Below are 14,372 nucleotides of genomic sequence, written 5' to 3'. Positions count from 1 at the left end.
CATGTCATTCCATCCTTTCTCTCGTACCCAAGTTTACCTACTTGGAACCTAGCGAGGTGCGGTCGTGGCAGCCCCCTACTCCAGCCCTCACTAAGAGAGTGGAAATGGACCGCACGGTCATGCCCTGCGGTACTGTGGTCACCACAATCACTGCAGTGAAGAGTAAACCAGCTCGACCACTACTGCCTGGACTGAGCAAAAATCCCACCCAGCGTACGTATTGAGTCTTTAACAATACAATTAACGTTTAAGATGGAACCCCAAAAGTATGACAGCAGGTAGCCTAGAGGTTAAGAGCTTTGGGCCAATTACCGAAAGGTCGCTGGTTCGAATCCTGGGCCAATTAGATGGAAAATATGTTAATGTGCCCTTGAGCAAGGCACTTAACCTGAATTGCTCCTGTAAGTCGCTCTGTCCAAGAGGGTCTGCTAAATGACTAAAATGTAAATATATGGCAATAATTTGGAGGTAATATAGTCCTTGTCCACATACTATCGACAACTATTCTCTGGGGCTTTGATGTTGAGGCTTTTGGACTTTTTTTCAACACATGACTGCCTCTTGTCTAGGCATTACTATGAGATGTTGCTTACAGGAGATGGGCTCAGCTTATTTTAAATAAAATGTATAGAATGCAATTACTGGTATTAATGTCAATAAAATGATAAGGATCTTATCCAAGAGATCTTGTATGTTTTCAGAGACCCCCTTGAAGCCTCCCAGCGGCACCAAGTCCAAGCTGTCGTCTCGGAGGGTGTCAGAGCAGCCATCCATGCTGGGGACGATGGGGAGTAAGGCCCTGTCCTCTTCCGACACAGAGCTGCTTATGCTCAATGGGTCCGATCCCGTGGCAGAGGCCGCCATCCGCCAGCTCCACGAGTCAGCCAAGCAGAAGCTCAAGTCCCCGGTCAAGAAGAGCACCATCATCATCTCAGGAGTGGCCAAGGTACCATAATAATACGTAAGATTTGGTTAGGGATTTTCTGAAACCCAAAGACACTTGAACTCAAAGGCATACCATACGGAGCAGCTCGGCAGTACACTCCAAAGGTCAAATAGGGGATGCTTATATTTGCCCATTTTCACTGCATTAGCAAGTGGGTAACCTGCACAAGTGTGGAATGCAAATGTTTTTTGCATATCCACACCCACAAAGATTGTGGTCACAATCAGGGATCAGCCATTATTGATGGCGACCCTGGAGCAATTAGAGTTAAGTGCCTTGCTCGAGGGCAGAGCAAAATTTTTTTTCACGTTGTTGGCTTGGGGATTCAAACTAGCAATATTTTGGTTACTGGCCCAAAGCTCTAACCGCTAGGCTATTCTCTACCTCTTAGAGGCTCTTCAGCTCTTCTTTTTGAAATGTTAAGAGTGGGTTTTCTATTCTGTACTCCATTTCTTAGACCCCTCTTTCTCAGGATGATGAGATGGCATTGATGGTGGGCTACGCTGCTGCGATGGATGCCTCCATGTCGGAGCAGGGTTCTCAGGAGATTTCTCTGGCGACAGCTTCAGTAGTAGGAGCCAGTAGCAACCTCCCGGAGGCGTGGTCAGAACCCCAGGAGGGCCCCAGTGGAGTTGTCCAGGCTCAAGCCCAGCAGGCCCCGGAGGACTGGGAGAGCCAAGCAGAAGAGGACCCAGACAGAAATGCAGATAAAACCTCCATGTCCCTCTGCATCTCAGAGTCAGGCTCCAAAAAGAGCAGGGGTGAGAGTTTATGGGATGGTGCCCTATGCCGGCACTGTGGCAAATCTTTAAGATTTTATTGTTGTCTATTTTTAGCCTTATTCTCTCCTAAAATATTCTACCGGGCATATCACTTTGGTAACGCTCTTACTCTACTCAAGTCCTTATGATCCTGGTCACCACTCCAGTCTTCTCATTTTTCCTTCCTCCTTCCTCCTATCTCCACCCTTCCCTTGTCTCTTTATTCTTTGCCATCTTAAAGAGGATACCATTGCTAACCAGAAATGTTTTCCTGAAGAGTAAGTTACCTCACAAGCAGCTGTTAGTAGCTTGGTACAGTAGTGACTAGACTAGCATGCTATCCATCTATGAAATGTGACATTCACATTTTCCTCCAGATGGTATAACATCTTTTAGGCTGCAAAAGCTCCAAGCTGTGTTGTAGGGGCAGTTTTAGGTGCACTTCTATCAAGGTCGGTGCTATTTGTCAAGACCAGAGTTGGGGCTGGGCAATATGGCCTAAAATTCATATCTTAACGATTCACAATATATCACTTAAAAAAATAATGTTTTCTCTAAATAAGCGTTGTTGTACAATTAAAGGTCAAATACACTGCATTTTCAATGATCTAAAGAATTTCCGGTTTGTGAAATGATATCCTTTTTTGCAATAATCACTGATCTGGCTTTCAAGTCTGTCTATTAAAATTAGTTTTAAAATTAGTTTTAATTTAACTAGAACTGTGTATAATGCACATTCACTAATAATGACTAACTTCTTGTAGCAGGCATAACAGAAAATTAACACGGGTTTCATAAACAATCTTTCAAGCAAGTCCACATGCTGGTGAGTAGCCCGCTCATATTTATATTTCAAGTCTAGCCAACTTGGAACTACAGTGCATTCGGAAAGTATTCAGACCCCTTGACCTTTTCCACATTTTGTTACGTTACAGCCTTGTTTAAAAATGTATTAACTTGTTATGGCTGCAATCCCGCTAACGGGATCGATATGACAACTACCAGTGAAAATAGAGGGCGCCAAATTCAAACCACAAATCTCATAATTACAATTCCTAAAACATACATGTCTTATATCATTTTAAAGTTCATCTTGTTGTTAATCCCACCAAAGTGTCTGATTTCAAATATGCTTTTCAGCAAAAGCACTACAAACGATTATGTTAGGTCCCACCAAACCACAATAAGCACAGTCATTTTCCAGCGAAATATAGCATTCACAAAAAGCAGAAATAGAGAGAAAATGAATCACTGACCTTGAATTATCTTCATCAGATGACACTCATAGGACTTCATGTTACACAATACATGCATGTTTTGTTTGATAAAGTTCATATTTATATCGAAAAATCTGAGTTTACATTGGTGTATTAGATTCACTAGTTCCAAAAACGTCAAGTGATTTTGCATAGCCACATCGTTTCAACAGAAATACTCATCATAAATGTAGATGATAATACAAGTTAGAAACATGAAATTATAGATATACCTCTCCTTAATGCAACTGCTGTGTCAGATTTAAAAAAAGGTTTATGGAAAAAGCAACCCATGCAATAATCTGAGACGGAGCTCAGAACAGCCAAATTAGCCGCCATGTTGGAGTCAACAGAAACCAGAAAATACCATGTCCAAAAGTTCCGTAACAGTCAGTAGAAACATGTCAAACGGTGTACTGAATCAATCTTTAGAATGTTGTTTACATATATCTTGAATAACATTCCAACCGGAGAATTAGAATGACTTCAGATGACCGGTGGAACGCAGGTCCTTTCCCTGTGAACACGCATGGTGAAAGCATGGTCAACTCGTGGCAGTGGTGACTATTTCCTGTCTCATTCGACCCCCCTTCACATTAGTCATCAGACAAAGTTCTATTGACTGTTGACATCTAGTGGAAGGCGTAGGAAGTGAAAACTCATCAATATCTCGCTGTAATTTCAATGAGAGCTTGGTTGAAAATCTGCCACCCCCAGAAAAAATACAAACAGGAAGTGGAATTTCTCAGGTTTTTGCCTGCTGTATGAGTTCTGTTATACTCAGACATAATTCAGTTTTAGAAACTTCAGAGTGTTTTCTATCCAATACTAATAATATTATGCATATATTAGCAACTGAGACTGAGGAGCTGGCCGTTTACAATGGGCACCTTTTCATCCAAGCTACTCAATACTGCCCCTGCAGCCATAAAGTTTTTTTTCTTTCATAAATCTACACACAATACCCATAATGACAAAGCATACAAAAGTAAATAAATACAAAGTAAATAAATAAAATATCACATTTGTGTAAGTATTCAGACCCTTTACCTTTGGTAGCAATATAGCCTCGATTCTTCTTGGGTATGACACTACAAGCTTGGCAAACCTGTATTTGGGAAGTTACTCCCATTCTCTGCAGATCCTCTCAAACTGTCAGGTTTGATGGGGAGCATCGCTGCACAACTATTTTCAAGTCACTCCAGAGATATTGGATCAGGTTCAAGTCCGGGCTCTGGCTGGGCCACTCATGGACATTCAGAGACTTGTCCCAAAGCCACTCCTGCGTTGTCTTGGCTATGTGGTTAGGATTGTTGTCCTGTTGAAGGTGAAACTTCGCCCCAGTCTAAGGTTTTCATCAAGGATCTCTCTGTACTTTGCTTTGTTCATCTTTCCCTCGATCCTGACTAGTCTTCCAGTTCTTGCCACGGAAAAAGATCTCCACAGTTTGATGCTGCCACCACCATGCTTTACTGTAGGGAGGGTGCCATGTTTCCTCCAGATGTGACACTTGACATTCAGGCCAAAGAGTTCAACCTTGGTTTCATCAGACCAGAGAATCTTATTTCTCATGGTCTGAGAGTCCTTTAGGTGCCTTTTGGCAAACTCCAAGTGGGCTGTCATGTTCCTTTTCCTGAGGAGTGGCTTCTGTCTGGCCACTATACAATAAATGGCTGTTTGGTGGAGTGATGCAGGGATGGTTGTCCTTCTGGAAGGTTCTCCCATATCTACAGAGGAACTCTGGCGCTCTGTCAGAGTGACCATCAGGTTCTTGGTCACCTCCCTGACCTGACCAAGGCCCTTCTTCCCTTATTGCTCAGTTTTGCTGGGTGGCCAGCTCTAGGAAGAGTCTTGGTGGTTCCAAACTTCCATTTAAGAATGATGGAGGCCACTGTATTCTTGGGGACCTTCAATGCTGCAGACATTTTGGATACCCTTCTCCAGATCTGTGCCTTGACACAATCCTGTCTCGGAGCTCAACAGACAATTCCTTCGGCCTCATTGCTTGGTTTTTGCTCTGACATGCATGTGGGACTTATATAGACCGGTGTGTGCCTTTCCATATCATGTCCAATCAATTGATTGTACCACAGGTGGACTCCAATCAAGTTGTAGAAACATCTCAAGGATGATTAATGGAAATAGGATGCACCTGAGCTCAATTTAGACTCTCATAGCAAAGGGTCTAAATACTTATTTTCATAAGGTATTTTAATTTTTAATCAATTAGCAACAATTCTAAACCTTTTTTCACTTTGTCATTATGGGATATTGTGTGTAGATTGATGACCATTTTTATTTTATCAATTTTAGAATAAGTCTGTATCGTAACAAAATGTTGAAAAAGGAGAGAGAGGGAGCTTAATTAGCATCTCCCGGTATGATGCAGTCAAGACGGGTACTATGTAATCATATTTGATGATAAATAACCTCGCTATGGTAGCTATTAGTCTACTATAACACAAGTTGGCTTGCTTGGTTGGTTGCTGTCTCTCCCTCCTCACTGCTTCCCGTTTCACTCGCTCACAGTAACTTACGGCTCCTCCCCCACAACAGGGTAAGTAATAATATGGGGATGAGGTAGTTGGGTGTGCTAATTACAGATTGGCTGTGTACAGGTACAGTGATCAGTAAACTGTTCTGACAGCTGATGCTTAAAGTTAGAAAGGGAGATATAAGACTCCAGCTTCAGTGATTTTTGCAATTTGTTCCAGTCATTGGCAGCAGAGAACTGGAAGGAAAGGCGGCCAAAGGAAGTGTTGGCTTTGGGGATGACCAGTGAAATATACCTGCTGGAGCTCGTACTACGGGTGGGTGTTGCTATGGTGACCAGTGAGCTGAGATAAGGCGGGGCATTACCTAGCATAGACCTATAGATGACCTGGAGCCAGTGAGTTTTGCGACGAATATGTAGTGAGGGCCAGCCAACGAGAGCGTACAGGTCGCAGTGGTGGGTAGTATATGGGGCTTTAGTAACAAGATGGATGACACTGTGAAAGACTGCATCCAATTTGCTGAGTAGTGTTGTAGGCTATTTTGTAAAGGACATCACCGAAGTCAAGGATAGGTAGGATAGTCAGTTTTACGAGGGAATGTTTGGCAGCATGAGTGAAGGAGGCTTTGTTGCGAAATAAGAAGCCAATTCTAGATTTAATTTTGGATTTGAGATGCTTGATGTGAGTCTGGAAGGAGAGTTTACAGTCTAACCAGACACCTAGGTATTTGTAGTTGTCCACATATTCCGAACCGTCCAGAGTAATGATGCTAGTCGGGCGGGAGAGTGCGGGCAGCAATCGGTTGATGAGCTTGCACTTAGTTTTACTTGCATTTTTAAAGCAGTCGGAGGCCTTGAAAGGAGTGTTGTATGTCATTGAAGCTCATTTGGAGGTTTGTTAGCATAGTGTCCAAAGAAGGGCCAGATGTATACAGAATGGTGTCGTCTGCGTAGAGGTGGATCAGCTAATCACCAGCAGCAAGAGCGACATCATTGATATCTACAGAGAAAAGAGTCGGCCAGAGAATTGAACCCTGTGGCACTCACATAGACTGCCAGAGGTCCGGACAACAGGCCCTCCGATGTGACACACTGAACTCTGTCTGAGACGTAGTTGTTGAACCAGGCGAGGCAGTCATTTGAGAGCCAATGCTATTGATTCTGCCAATAAGAATGTGGTGATTGACAGAGTCGAAAGCCTTGGCCAGGTTGACGAATACGGCTGCACAGTACTGTCTTTCATCGATGGCGGTTATGATATCGTTTAGGACCTTGAGCATGGCTGAGGTGCACCCATGACCAGCTCGGAAACCAGATTGCATAGTGGAGAAGGTACTGTGGTATTCGATAAATGGTATTCGTGGTGGTATTCGATAAATAGTAGGTGATCTGTTTGATAACTTGACTTTTGAAGATTTTAGAAAGGCAGGGCAGGATGGATATAGGTCTATAACAGTTTGGGTCTAAAGTGTCTCCCCCAGCTTTCCAATCTTTGGGGATCTCAGACGATATGAGAGGTTGAACAGGCTAGTAATAAGGGTTGCAACAATTTTGACGGATACTTTTTGAAAGAGAGGGTCCAGATTGTCTAGCCCAGCTGATTTGGTAGGGATCCAGGTGTTATGGCTTTTTCAGAACATCAGCTGTCAGGATTTGGATGAAGAAGAAGTGGTGGGGGGGGGGGGGGGGGGGGGGGGGGGTTGTGCAAGTTGCTACAGGGGGTGCTGAGATGCTGGCCGGGGTATGGGTAGCCATACGTAGAAAAATGCTTATTGAAATGATCAATTATTGTAGATTTATTGGTGGTGACAATGTTTCCTATCCTCAGTGCAGTGGGCAGCTGGGAGGAGGTGCTCTTATTCTCCATGGACTTTACAGTGTCCCAAAACCTTTTGAAATTTGTGCTACAGGATGAATATTTCTGTTAGAAAAAGCTAGCCTTAGCTTTCCTAACTGACTGAGTATATTGGTTCCTGACTTCCCTGAAAAGTTGCATATTGCGTGTGCTATTCGATGCTAATGCAGAACACCACAGGATGATATTGTGCTGGTCAAGGGCTGTCAAGTCTGGGGTGAACCAAGGGCTATATCTGTTAGTTCTACATTTTTTGAATGGTCATGCTTATTTAAGATGGAGAGGAAATCACTTTTAAAAAGCAACCAGGCATCCTCTACTGACAGGATGAGGTCAGTATCCTTCCAGGATACATAGGCCAGGTCGAATAGAAAGGCCTGTTTGCTGAAGTGTTTTAGGGAGTGTTTGACAGTGATGAGGGGTGGTTGTTTGACCGCGGACCCATTACACACACAGGCAATGAGGCAATGATCACTAAGATCCTGGTTGAAGACAGAGGTGTATTTAGAAGGCAAGTTGGTCAGGATGATATCAAACAGGGTGCCCATGGTTACGGATTTAAGGTTGTACCTGGTAGGTTCCTTGATAATTTGTGTGAGAATGAGGGCATCTAGCTTAGATTGTAGGTCGGCCGGGGTGTTAAGCATGTCCCAGTTTAGGTCTCATCACAGTACGAACTCTGAAGATGGATGGGGGGCAGTCAATTCACATATGGTGTCCAGGGCAAAGCTGAGGGCTGAAGGTGGTCTATAACAAGCGGCAACGGTGAGAGATTTGTTTCTGGAAAGGTGATTTTTTTTAAAAGTAGAAGCTCGAATTGTTTGGGCATAGACCTGGATAGTATGACAGAACTCTGCAAGCTATCTCTGCAGTAGATTGCAACTCCACCCCATTTGGCAGTTCTATCTTGTTGGAAAATGTTATTGTTAGGGATGGAAATGTCAGGATTTTTCGTGGCCTTCCTAAGCCAGGATTCAAGCATGCCTAGGGTTGGCAGAGAGTGCTAAAGCAGTGAATAAAACAAACTTAGGGAGGAGGCTTATAGTGTTAACATGCATGATACTAATGCTTTTACGGTTACAGAAGTCAACAAATGAGATCACCTGGGGAATGGGAGTGGAGCTAGGCGCTGCAGGGCCTGGGTTAACCTCTACATAACCAGAGGAACAGAGTAGGAGAAGGGTACGGCTGAAGGCTAAATGCTATAAGAACTGGTCGTCTAGTGCGTTCGGAACAGAGAGTAAAAGGAGAAGGTTTCTGGGCGTGGAAGAATAGATTCAAGTCCTAATATACAGACAAGGGTATGGTAGGATGTGAGTACAGTGGAGGTTAACTTGGGCATTGAGTGACGATGAGACTCTTCCTAGAGCTGGCCACCCGGCCAAACTGAGCAATCGGGGGACAAGGGCCTTGGTCAGGGAGGTGGCCAAGAATCAGATGGTCCCTCTGACAGAGCTCCAGAGTTCCTCTGTGGAGATGGTTGTCCTTCTGGAAGGTTCTCCCATCTCTGCAGCACTCCACCAATCAGGCCTTTATGGTAGAGTGGCCAGACGGAAGCCACTCCTCAGGAAAAGGCCCGTGACAGCCTGCTTGGAGTTTGCCAACAGTCCCCTAAAGACTCTCGGGACAAGTCTCTGAATGTCCATGAGTGGCCCAGCCAGAGCCCGGACTTGAACCCGATCAAACATCTCTGGAGAGACCTGGAAATAGCTGTGAAGCGACGCTCCCCTTCCAACCTGACAGAGCTTGAGAGAACCTGCAGAGAAGATTGGGAGAAATTCCACAAATACAGGTGTGCCAAGCTTGTAGAGTCATACCCAAGAAGAATCGAGGCGTTAATTGCCTCCAAAGGTGCTTCAACAAAGTACTGAGTAAAGGGTCTGAATACTTATGTAAATGTGATATTTCAATTTTTTATTAATACATTTCCAAAAATGTTTATACCAGTTTTTGCTTTGTAATTATGGGGTATTGTTTGTAGATTTATGAAGGGGGAAACAACCATTTTAATACATTTTAGAAGAAGGTTGTAACATAACAAAATGTGTAAAAAGTCAAGCGGTCTGAATACTTTCCGAATGCACTGTATATGTATTTTTGGCTACAAAGACATTAACACTTGTAGGCTATAACAAATGTGCATCGTCTTGCAGTGACAGAACGATAATTGAGGAATTGTAAATAATTAATGATTACCTAGTTGGGCTTTTTTAACTTCTTGATGTAGACCAACATCATCATTCTCTGCCTGCATCCCTACCTTTAGCCTGCCTGCCTCTGGTATAATGCATTTCCACCTGTCACTCTGATGGTTTTCATATAAGCATTGTAGGCTACTCGACTGTGCCCAGTTAATGTCTAACTGCCCACAAACTGAATAGCCTTATTCTAGCTGGCTACTAGACAGAGACGCTGTCCGTTCAGCCACACCCCATGGATCTCCACTATACCTATCTGTACCGAGGCGCTGTCCATTAAGCGGTGCTGAATCACAGGCACGTCCTTAATGTGTAGATTTTTCTTCATTCCTTGGTCGAATTTGTTTGTCTGTGTGTCCTTCGCGGTTATAGGCTAAGTCATTCCTATGTGTGCCTTTTATTTCAGTGCATGTATAGAATTTATCTGGCATAGTTTGCATTCGCGTCAGCTGTTTTATGCTCTGGTTACTTTCACATTGATGTCGGTATTTAGTGGGCATTGATAGCGTGTATTTTGCATCTGTCATTTTGCAGTGTATGCACTGCTCCACAAGTAGGATAAATGAGTCAATGTAGCCTACAAGTATGTATGATGAGTTTGAGTAGTACGTTGTACAGGCTATTCCGCAGACCTTGAAACCAAATATAAAGCTCATATTGGGGTGGTAATGTCTGGGAGACATTTTGTTTTTGCTCTTCTACACAATTTTAAAACTCTAAAATGCTATTTGGTGAAGTACAGTAAATGAGCTTCAACTGGTGGATGTATTTCTACACCCCACTTTGCCATACCCGAGGTTTAGCCGAACTGACACCACTGCCACCCCCAAAACACAGCAACCCCATCCCCAAACTACTTCCTGCGGCTATGTAGATGACATAATTTCAGTTATTGTTGAATTATATTAATTTACGACAACCTCGTCTTGTTTTCTCCTCTTCCTCCCACCAGGAGGCGGCTTCCTGCAAAAGAGTGCCAAGCTGTTCTTCCGCCGGCGCCGCCAGTGCAAGGACCCGGGTATGAGCCAGTCGCACAACGACCTGGTGTACTTGGAGCAACCTGTGACGGTGGACCGAGAGAAACGCACAGCCACTTTCAGCCGGATGTTGAACCGCAAGCTGCTGCCCAAGAGCAAGAGCAAAGCCAACGGCTCCACAAACCAGACATCCACTCCCACCCTGGAGGAACAACACGCAGCCTGACTCTCCCTCCAATAGTTCTGGAGCCCCCCACGCCGCCACTCCTACCACCTCTAACCCCTTCTTTAGTCCTCCAGCCCCCCACGCCGCCACTCCTACCACCTCTAACCCCTTCTTTAGTCCTCCAGCCCCCCACTCCACCACCCTTACCACCCACTTCTTCCCCTCCTCTAGTCCTCCAGCCCCCCACTCCAACACCCTTACCACCCACTTCTTCCCCTCCTCTAGTCCTCCAGCCCCCCACTCCACCATCCCAACCACCCGCTTCTTCCCCTCCTCTAGTCCTCCAGCCCCCCACTCCAACACCCTTACCACCCGCTTCTTCCCCTCCTCTAGTCCTCCAGCCCCCCACTCCACCACCCCTACCACTCGCTTCTTCCCCTCCTCTAGTCCTCCAGCCCCCCACTCCACCACCCCTACCACTCGCTTCTTCCCCTCCTCTAGTCCTCCAGCCCCCCACTCCACCACCCCTACCACTCGCTTCTTCCCCTCCTCTAGTCCTCCAGCCCCCCACTCCACCACCCCTACCACTCGCTTCTTCCCCTCTAGTCCTCCAGCTCCCCACTCCACCACCCCTACCACTCGCTTCTTCCCCTCCTCTAGTCCTCCAGCCCCCCACTCCACCACCCCTACCACTCGCTTCTTCCCCTCTAGTCCTCCAGCTCCCCATGCCGCCTCCACCCCTACCACCTTGCACTGACTGAGAGATCCCACTTCCCGATCCGTGAATCATACACTACTGGTTGGGAAAACTTTGTCTTTATCTCCCTTCCTCCTGCTCTTCCTTCACCCTCACCTTTTTTTGAAGCAGAAATATTTGACAGGGAGTATATCTGTTTGGGTGATGCTAATTTGAATAACTTTCACCTTCATGCCATTTCATGAGATCATTTTTTTGTTTGATTTAAGTTTACAGTTTTTTTGCATCATTATTGAAACATTCTGTATGTATGGCCTTCTAAACCATGAGAAGAACTACTGGTGGCCAACCTGGACCCTTGTCCAATCAGAGGGTAGTAAGGGCAGCCTGATGGGATCTAATGGAAGGTGGACCAAAGGAGTGAATGGTGTTGACAACTCTGCCTGGGGTATCATATTTTATGCCCTCGGAACAGCCTCAATTCATCGGGACATGGACTCTGCAAGGTGTCGAAAGCGTTCCACAGGGATGCTGGCCCGTGTTTACTCCATTGCTTCCCACAGTTGTCAAGTTGGCTGGATGTTCTTTGGGTGGTTGAGCATTCTTAATACACACAGGAAACTTTTGAACAAGAAACACCCAGCAGCGTTGCAGTTCTTGACACAAACCGGTGCGTATGGCACCTACTACAAAACCCCGTTCAAAGGCACTTAAGTGTTTTGTCTTGCCCATTCACCTTCTGAATGGCACACATACACAATGCATGTCTCAAAGCTTAAAAATCATTCTTTAACTGGTCTCTGCTTCTTCGTCTAAACTGATTGAATTAGATTTAACAAGTGATAGAAATAAGGGTTCATAGCTTTCAACTTGATTCACCTGGTCAGTCTGTCATGGAAAGAGCATATTCCTATTGTTTCTTCAGTCAGTGTATAGAAGCAGCTTGTGTACTGTAGGCCCTATGTGATTGAGATAGGTGTTTGATGTGTTGTCAAGGGAACCAGTCTGTTCCACTGTAAGGTTGATACTAGTGGGAGATGATAAAGCCTAACATTGTAATACATCTTATCTAAAATAAATTCACATATAAACCTCAGAGCTACTGTGAAAATCATATGCTAGACTAAATATTTCAGACATAACAGTTATGACAGTTCTGTAAATAACACATCGAAAGAGGTAAATGTCATTCATCTGTTATCTGACACTGAAACAATTTTGGGAAGACCAAAAGTAGTTTTTAATATATAATTCATTGAGTTTTGTATTGTCCACTATAAACACTATTTCAAAACAGTGCAGCGACATCACAGACAAGATGAATTTATTTTTTTATATATTAACATTTTTGAATTTTTTGTATTATCACTTTTCTTTTCTAAGCTATTGCAGTGTTTTTAAAATGATATGCCGTTTCCTGTGGTCTTCTGACCTAAAGATGCCCTCTTTACACTACAACTCTGTCTGGGGTTGGTGAAGTGGTAACTAGAACCCCAATGATCTCATATGCTGAGCGAGGGAAAGAAAGTGATACTACCCCAAGGCATACTTATTGCAGTGTTCACTAAAATGCAGTGTTGATGCACACATGCATTTCCACTGAATTACTTGTGTTTTTGCTGTTTTTTGTTTTAAAAATGACATGTATCGGAGCTTTAAACATTATCTTAACTGAAAGGATGATGAGGAAAGTTTGGGAAATCTGAATGGTTTCACTGCTTTGGGCTTTTACTTAGCTAATGATTGTACTGTTATTTTTCTTAAACCGGTAAATTAAATGAATGTTGTCTTCGAGATGAATTCCCTTTGTGTTAACTACTGTTTTTCTTCTCAGCAAATGAACCTCCTGAGAGGACTGCTATACTCTTCCCGACATGATGGCAGTACTCAAGATGGACGTAGTAGTCAGATGCCCTACTGTTTAAAATACTTTTGAAAAGACAGGAGAACAGTTCTTCTACTAGTGTAGTAGTGACAAATTGTAGTGGTAGGGTTTACCTCTTGGAAATTGTCAATTTTTCAGGTATGAACAGTCTTAGAATGACCTGGGGCCTGTGTGACCCTGGCCTTGCTATCCCTGGCTGTGCTTTCTATGCCTATCAGCTGGTGTTTTCAGAGGACTTGTGAATGTTGCTATATGGCTTGAAAGGCTTTGAGATGAGAGAGGGGCCAGTTCGATTTCTCCCTCTCAACAACCCATATGAAAACGGAATAATCAAGGAGCCCTGATTTATAAAAAAAAAAAAAAAAAAAAAACAATCATATCCAGGTATGACTGACTGATTACACTGGGGCATCTGGTTGCTGGAAAAAAATGCATGCCATTTATGTTGATCTAGAACAACCACATTAATGAAGTTATCTCCTGCATGTACTGTATGGGTTATATTTGAAGTGGTGGACCGTAGGGCAGTTTGGGCAAATGCCAGATGGCCTGGTCTGTTTTTTTGCCAATTGGGCCTGTCAAAATGTAGTGCAAAATTGTTAGTTAGCTAGTAATGAGGGCCTTGAGGAAAGAAATTACCCAGCATGGGCATTGAACAAAATGGGCAGGTGTGTTAAATGCCTAGGCTGATGTCTGGTACCAATCTCTTGCTGTTTGAAAAGTTGTGGGTCAAATATTGACATGGGCTGCTGGTAGAGTTTCCAATGGCCTGACTGCTCCCTGTTTTAGTAAATAAGAGCCCTTTTAGAGCGATCTTGCAGATTGAGGCATTTGCTGATGCCCGACGTCATCTAAAAACCATATAAAAAAGAATGTGGGAAGTTTTAACCATGCTAACTTGTTTCTCAGCCTATAACATGGCTACTGACAAGTGCAAGATTATGCATTTCACTAGGCAGTGGGCCTGTGTTTGATCAAACTGCTTCCTGCCATTTAATATTGGCATTGGCTCTGTGAAATGCACAGAACCTGGTTGACTGCTTATATTGAATGTCAGTCAATGCCATGCAGGGATTATGACTAATTATTGACATATCAGGTTTATCATCTTGAGCAATAAATATTGTCTGAATAACC

General features: G+C 44.0%; 1 protein-coding gene across 1 annotated transcript in view; it reads left to right on the top strand.

Moving 5' to 3' along the window:
- LOC139418290 (C2 domain-containing protein 2-like) overlaps window positions 1–14,372 on the top strand; it is a 27,528-nt gene extending 13,156 nt beyond the window's left edge. The window contains exons 10-13 of the mRNA XM_071167648.1: window positions 33–213; window positions 702–946; window positions 1,404–1,707; window positions 10,463–14,372. Coding sequence (XP_071023749.1) covers window positions 33–213; window positions 702–946; window positions 1,404–1,707; window positions 10,463–10,713 — 981 coding nt within the window. The 3' untranslated portion in view covers window positions 10,714–14,372. The remainder of the gene's footprint in view (window positions 1–32; window positions 214–701; window positions 947–1,403; window positions 1,708–10,462) is intronic.

Source organism: Oncorhynchus clarkii, chromosome 10 (assembly GCF_045791955.1).
Source record: "Oncorhynchus clarkii lewisi isolate Uvic-CL-2024 chromosome 10, UVic_Ocla_1.0, whole genome shotgun sequence".
Classification (NCBI taxonomy): Eukaryota; Metazoa; Chordata; class Actinopteri; order Salmoniformes; family Salmonidae; genus Oncorhynchus; species Oncorhynchus clarkii.
Note: the sequence above shows the minus strand (reverse complement) of the source record. Positions and strands in the feature narration are given on the sequence as shown.